The 7,216-nt window shown below is 59.0% G+C and overlaps 1 protein-coding gene across 1 annotated transcript in view; it reads left to right on the top strand.

Annotated features, from left to right (window-relative positions):
- The window catches only part of CEP164 (centrosomal protein 164), a 28,337-nt gene extending 25,633 nt beyond the window's left edge, over positions 1-2,704 (top strand). The window contains exons 28-29 of the mRNA XM_031062406.1: positions 790-892; positions 2,003-2,704. Coding sequence (XP_030918266.1) covers positions 790-889 — 100 coding nt within the window. The 3' untranslated portion in view covers positions 890-892; positions 2,003-2,704. The remainder of the gene's footprint in view (positions 1-789; positions 893-2,002) is intronic.
- The last annotated feature ends 4,512 nt before the right edge of the window (positions 2,705-7,216 follow it).

Below are 7,216 nucleotides of genomic sequence, written 5' to 3'. Positions count from 1 at the left end.
TGGGAGGAGGGTGGCAGGAGGGGTGTGAAATGAAGAACTGAGCAGCAATTTCGAGGCCTTGGCCTCTATTGCAGTGCCTGGTGCTGCAGATGGAGCAGGAGTGATCTGTGTGCTGCTCTCTGGGCTGGACCTGGCTGAGGAAGCTTCCCTTCCTTTCCCTGTGTTGTGATGCTCTTGAGTGGCGCTGCTCAGCTGTAGAGGAGCAGTTGGAGCTGGGAATGTGAGGATTTGAAAATATGGATTTAAACAGTGCAGAGTGGAGGATGGGGTGGGCAAGAAGGGGGTCTGGCTTTGTAGGGCTGCCTCTGGTGCTGTGGATGGAGCCCTTGGCATGGGCAGGGCCTGCTGGGCAGCCTGGGAGGAGGTGAGGGCACCTGGGAGGAGGTGAGGGCACCTGGGAGGAGGTGAGGGCGCCTGGAGCTGTGTGGCTGGGCTCTGGTGGGGCAGGGAGGGCTGGGCTCCCCCCAGAGCTCTCTCCAGCTCTGGTTTGAGGAATCCTGAAGCGTGGGGCTGGATGCAGGCAGCAGGACCTGTCTGTGCAGTGAGCAGGGATGCTCCCAGGCTGTGCTGGGGATCTGGGTGTCTCCTCAGTGTACACTGATATTGGCAGCAAAGCTCCGTGCTGCCCTGAGCGAGGTGTGCCCCTGAATTCCCTAATCCCCCTCTAATTCCGTTAGACTGGGGTGCAGCAGGCCCAGCACAGCCCGTGTGCCCTGGGCTGGCTTGGTACCTGTCCTGGCTGGGCTGATCCCTGCTGTGAGCCAGGCTTTTCCTTCACCCAGCTGCCAGAGCGCTCTCCCCACGGGCACAGCAGCCCCCAGGCAGCAGCCCCAGCCTCCTGCAGCTGGGGCTGGATGAGAACAGAGAGATCAAGGTGTACCACTACTGAGAGGTGGGGTTTTCCTCTGCACGGAGGGTGGGCTGGGGGGCCTGGGCAGGCTCCCCACCATGGGCTGGGTTTTGGGGATGCACCTCCACTGTGTCTGTGGCCACGTCCTTGAAACTGGGTGTTTCTGCAAGAGAGTGGAGGAGAGGGGAAGAGAACTTCCCAGGCGGGTTCTTCTAATCCTGTAATGTGTCCAAATATACTTTATAGACTGTTTAATCCAGCAGTGACATATCAGGGCTTCAATAAATCAACATTGCCCTCATTGGTATTCCAGCGATGGCGAGGCAGGGCTGTGAATCACAGAGGACTTGGAGTAACTGGTCAAGGGGGAGGATGTGGATCCAGCTGAGGCTCTGCTGGAGGAATTGGGTCAGGAAATGAGCCTGCCCCCGTGCCCAGCAGTGCTTGGTGGCAGGTGGGCAGTGCCAGGTGGCCTCTGGCACGTGGGAGCAGCAGGACGGGGTAAAATCAGGGAATGGCACGTGCTGGCTCCTGGGGAATTTCTGCTTGTTTGGGGTGGAAACTGTGGGAGCTGAGCCAAGAGTGGCAGGTCTGGAGGAGCCCTTCCTGCTCCTTTCATGCCAGGCTGGCCAGAGCTGAGCAGCAAAGCAGCTGCTGCAGCTCTGTCCCCTGTGATGGCAGCAGGAGCAGGGATGGTGGCAGGACACAGGGAGGGTCTGTGCAGGCACAGTGAGGAGCTCCTGTGGTGCTGGGACAGCCCCACCTGTGCCCTCCATGCCCTTGGGGGAGAGGGATCCAGCTCAGCAGCTGGGATCTCCTTCATGCACGGGTGGGAGCCCCTGCCATGAATCCTGGAGCCCAGAGTTGCTGCTCCTGCAGCAGATCCATGGGCATCAGGGCTGTGGGAAGGCTGGAGGGTGGCTGAGGAGTTGGGATGGGCAGCTCCTGGAGCTTGCAGCGGCTCCTCCCTTTGCTCACCAGTTTCCTCTGGGAAGGCCACATGCAGAGGGTGTCCCAGCCTGCTGGGATGCTTGGGGCTGGGAGGGTTTCACCCTAGGCAGCGGGGAGGAGCCAGGCTTTCACGGGAACGTGCTGTTTGGTTGCCTTTGTCAGTATTTGCTCCGAGCTGACTGTAAATATTTGATGCTTTAGAAAGCTGCCGCGCCGCTCGCCCGTCACGGCTGCCGAGGACAAGGAGCCCATCTGTGAGGAACCATCCTCAGAGCCTTGCTCCTGACACGGCTGCTGGGGGAGGCTCTGGAGCTGCTGCCCCTCAGCCCTGTGCTGTGAGAGCCCCTGGGCTGGGTGGGGGTGGCAGGGGGAGCCCCTGCTCTGCAGAGTGCTGGCACGCACCCTGAGCCTGGCACGGGGATGTTTACATGCAAATAGAAACGTGGAAATATATTTTTGATGAACACCATTTTGAAACTCTTAAGAAGGTATTTATTTTATTTTTCCTTGCTGTTTTTCTAGAGTTTTTGTAATTGCTCAATAGCCTTATTCCTTCCTAGGAAAGGAGGGAGCCAAGCACGGGTATCCCCCCTGCTGCTGGACTGCACAAACCCCTTCCTGCAGGGATTTTGCTTTCAGTTTACTGCATACTCAGAGGACACAGGGCAGTCCTTGCAGTCAGGGGTTTTAGAGGGGACCCCACAGTTGTGGTTGCTGTGGCCCAAGCCATATCACTGAGTGCATTCTGTGTTTTGGGAGAAGCATGCATTAATGGTGCAGGGAAATGCCATTTTTTTAACAATAACTTGGTTTGAAACGTGCTCCTTTTTCCTGTTAAAACCCGGGATAGCAGCTGTATCTGGTTTTGTATAAATTAAATCAACATGAGCCTGTTTTGTATGATGCTGGTGGTTGTCACTGTTCTGTTGTAGCTGGGCATCCAGCTGTACTTACCTCTCACATCTCCCCCTGTCTCTGGGCTCTCTCATGTTTTTTCTTGTCAAGGTCACTTCTGGCAGTTCCCAAGACCACTTAAGCTCGCTGGGGCTTTGTTACCATTATTCTTTTAAGTGTCTGGACAGGGTAGCAAATGCAGAGGCAGCGAGAAGAAAGCTGAAAACCAAAACTACAGAACGACAGCAAGGCATCGCTCTGGCAGCCTGGCATCTGTGAAAGATGTCTCACTGCAGCTTGGCTGGGGCTGCTGCTTTCCCCTGGCTTTGGGAGCAGCCAGGAACTGTCCCAGCAGCGTGCTGGGTGCTGGGGGATCTCTGAGTAACACTCTCACCAGGAGCTAGGGAGGCTTGGTGACGTGTTCTTCTCCTGCTCTTCCCCATCTCCTGCTCATCTGCCAGCAGCCTGTGGGAGCTGGTGAGGCACGGGGGAGCAGGGCGTGCATCAGGTGGGGCACAGGGGAGCAGGGCGTGCATCAGGTGGGGCACAGGGGAGCAGGGTGTGCATCAGCTGCTTGGGGACAAGTGGAGGCTGGTAGTTTCACCCTTAAAAAGAAAACAAACCACCACCAGACTTTTTTGCCCCAGTTGCTCCTGTGGCTGAGCAGCAAAACTGGTGTGTCTTTGCCCTCTGGAGAGCTGGATAGGAGCTCTGGAGGCAGCACACACTGTCCAGGCACGCACTGCTGGGGACGAGTCTCCCACCCCACTGCTGAGCAGTTCAGGGAGGTTCTGGGACATCCCAAATCCCAGCTGGGGTGTGGGGGGCTGTGACCCTGCTGAGGTGGTCCCCAGGGAGCAGGTGTGGGCTGGGTGAGCTGTCCCTACTCCTGGAGCAGAGGATTTGCCTTTCCTGGAATGCCAGCCCTGTCTGTTGGAGAAACTCTGCGATTAGAAGAGCAAAAGGGCAGGGCCTGATTACTTCAGCAGGCTGAGCAGGGCTGTAAGCTCATTAAGGGGCTTGGCCTGTGCCTGCCCAAGGAGGCACAGCTCAGTTCTGCTGCTGGACGTCCTGAGTGCTGCTCCCAGAGCCCCGCAGCCCTGGCCATGCTGGGCACCCTGATGACAGCGCTGTTCTTCGTGGTGAGGGTGGTCAGACAGGTGAGTCCTCCCAGGGGGAGCTCGATTGCTGCAGAGCTGTGCTCACCTGCCTGGGGTGGGCAGGGGAGGCAGCAGCTCCTGCCTGCCCTGCTGGGAATGGCTGCTGTGCTTCCTAAACCACCGATGCTGGCACTGCTGTGCCTCCTAAACCACCTGGGCAGGAGGGCTGGGAGCTCTGTGGGGTCGCTGTGGCTGGGCAGGGCTGGCATCTCTGGTGCTGAGCGTGCCTGAGCAGCTCTCTCTGTTCCTCTTCCCCTCCTGTGCTCTTCCCTGCTGAAAAACCTTCCCCGGGTGCAGCTGGGGACCAACCTGTTCCGTGAGGAGCCCCTGCCCTACCTGGTGTACCAACCCCTGCCCTGGCAGATCCAGTGCGTGTCCCAGAGCCGCCGCACCAGCCGGGACAGCGAGGTGAGGGAGGCTGGCACAGGGAGGGGAGGGAGGCTGGCACTGCTGGGACAGCATGGTGAGGCTGCTGGCACTGCCAGGACAGCCAGGTGAGGCTGTTGGCACTGCTGGGACAGCCAGGTGAGGCTGTTGGCACTGCTGGGACAGCCAGGTGAGGTGAGGGATGCTGGCACTGCTGGGACAGCCAGGTGAGGTGAGGGATGCTGGCACTGCCAGGACAGCTGGCTCAGGGTGGCAGTGCTGCTGCAGGGGCAGCTGTGAGCCAGGCGTCCTGCAGGTTTAGGTAAGGGGGAAATGTAAAGCCAAGAGGGCAGGGTAAGCAGGTATTCGCAGACAAATTCAAGTTTATTTTTAGAAATGGAAATTTCCCCCGGAAGCCCTGGCAGCCCAGCAGCTGCAGGTTCATGGTGTAGGGGCTGCCTCCTTACTGGTTTGGAATGCAGATCCAGTGAGGATAGCCAGTGCCAACATCCATCCGTGGACTGCAGCATCTCACAGCTCGGGGTTTGGATGTAGAGCTGTTTCCTGCCTCTCCTTGGAGGTCCTTCCATAAATGCAGATTAATTAATCAGTGCTCTTTAAGGGAACAACAGTGAGCATGCTGCAGTTTCCTGAAGGGAATGGAGAGTGGAAGGGTTCCTGGCTGGCCTGACAGGGACTGCCCTCACTGCCTCTGCCTGGGATAGAAGTAACTTTTATTTCTCTACCTTTCTAGAGAGGCAGGAACTCCCGGCACAACAGCATCTACTCTCTTTCTGGAGACAAAGGTGAGCGTGGAACAGGCAGGGAGGCAGGGAAGAAAACCCCAATCACCACAAGAAGCGGGTGGAACTCATGGCTGGGGCTGTGGATGCAGCAGAAGAGCAGGCATTGCAGTACCTGCATCCTTCTTGGCCTCTTTCTCCTTCCCCAGATATGTCTGTGACGTTGTTGAGGGGTATTTGATGATGAGATATTTGTTAGTGTGTGCAGCATCAGCCGGTGAAGGTCCCAGTGCTGCAGGGCTGAATTTATAACCCCAGTGTGTCTGTGCAGACCCTGCTCCTCTGGAAACCTGCCCCACTGACTCAGCTGGGGCCATGCTGTCCCATGAAACCCCCTTTCTCCTGCTTCTGGGAGAACCACCTGGCATTCCCCCATCCTCTCTTCGGGCCTGTCTCGAGGCCCTGCAGTGCTCAGCAAAGAGGATTTGGGCCCTTCTATTCTCAGTGCTGAGCGGATCAGGGGCTGGGGGGGCTGGGGGTGCCACCCCTCCCCATGGCCAAGAGCTCTGCCCAGCCTGGCTGCTGGCCTGGGGCTCGCTGCAAACAGGGGCAGCTCTGGGGTGCCAGGGGCTGCTGAGCCCATCGGGCAGCTCTGGGGGTGCCAGGGGCTGCTGAGCCCCTCGGGCAGGTGAGCTCGTGGCAGAGCTGCACGACCAGGGCTCACCCTGCCAGTGCCCAGCTGTGCCTGTCCTCAGCCTCTGCCCCTGGGCAGGGTTCACAGCTGGCAGTGTCCTGTTGAGCAGGGCAGGGGGGAGCCCACTCCCTCCTTTTATTTATCCTTTTGCTCTGCAGTTTCTCTCAGGCAGGGAAGGGAGATGGGTTCAGGTGGCAGCGTGGGTTTATTCAGCAGCATCTGGCCCCAGGATTGCTGATGGCTGCTCAGGGGGTGCTTAGCAGTGACACAGTGGCTTAGAGGAGCACCGCTGAGTGCCTTTGATGCAGTTCCTGTTGAATTTCACAATACTTCCCTAATGCCACATTAGGCAGGAGTGGGGAGGGCTCCCGTTTGTCAGCGTGAGAGCTTTATTGCTGCACGGGGCCGGGCTGCCTTCTAATCTTATTTGTGTGTGCGAAAGTAAGTGAGCATCCCACGTGCTGATTAAACGTGGGGAAGCTGCTGCCCTGGGGACTGGGGCTGGGTAAATAGAGGGCTTAGCCCTGCCAGGGAGGCTGGGCTTTGCTCTGCCTCCTGCTCCCTGCTCCTGCTGCCCTGGGGATGTCCCTGTGAGCTGGCAGAGTGGTGGTTTCATCTGTGGGCCCTGCAGCAGGGACAGATGTCCTGTCTGGGGAACGGGGAGGCCACTGACCCCGTGGGGGTGATGCCAGAGCCCTGCCCTGCTCCGTGGAGCCTGTTCAGCACTGCTGGCACTGTCTGTGCTCACTGTGATGCTCTGTTTGTCCCCCCAGGTGACGTGACCCCTGATGGCAGCAAGGAGAGCAAGGTCACTGACCCATCTGAGAGGGCAGCCATCACCATCCAGACCCACTTCAGGAGGTACCAGCAGCAGAAGCAGGAGAAGAAGTAGCCACAGCAGCCACCTGTGGCCTGCACTGACCCTCCTGTTTGTGTGTTCTGTACCCCAGAGGCATTTGGGGCCGTGGTGACTGTGAACCTGCCCCCCGTACGTAGCTCCTGGTGCAGGCGTAGGTTCCCTGCCCTTGTGTTGGTGCTCACAGGGAGTTCTCTGTCCTGCTCAGTCCTTCCCCAGACAGCATCACTTCGTGGGCCAGGTCACAGCTGCTGAGGGGCTGCTGGGGACAGGGCACAGAGGTGACAGCACATCTGGGAGCCCTGGCCAGCCCTTGAGTGGTGCAGTGAGCCCCAGCAGCTGTGTGGGTGGGAGGGGGTCCTGCACAGCAGAGTCTGCTCCTGCAGGCTGGCCCCTGCCCAGCTGGGGTTTCACCCCAAGGAGCCTCCCCTGTGCCTCCACCTCCTCCACTCTGCCTCTGGAGCTGGGTGGAACAGTTGCCTTTGTCCCCTGCTCGGTGGGGCCAGCCTGGGCTGGGACATTGCCAGGGGAACGTGCTGCAGGCCAGGAGGGGAGCAGGAGGTGAGCTGGGAGCTGCTCTTACCTCTCCTTGGGGAGAGCTGCTCGGGGTGTCCTGGTTCCAGAGCAGGGACTCTGTGTCCTGAGGGTGACCCCACTTTCCTTCCCCAGGCAGCCCCCTGGCAATGCTGGGGTTGGGCTTGG

This window comes from Geospiza fortis, unplaced genomic scaffold (assembly GCF_000277835.1).
Source record: "Geospiza fortis unplaced genomic scaffold, GeoFor_1.0 scaffold183, whole genome shotgun sequence".
In the NCBI taxonomy this organism is placed as follows: Eukaryota; Metazoa; Chordata; class Aves; order Passeriformes; family Thraupidae; genus Geospiza; species Geospiza fortis.
The sequence above is the reverse complement of the archived record's forward strand: the minus strand, read 5'-3'. Positions and strand labels throughout refer to the sequence as shown.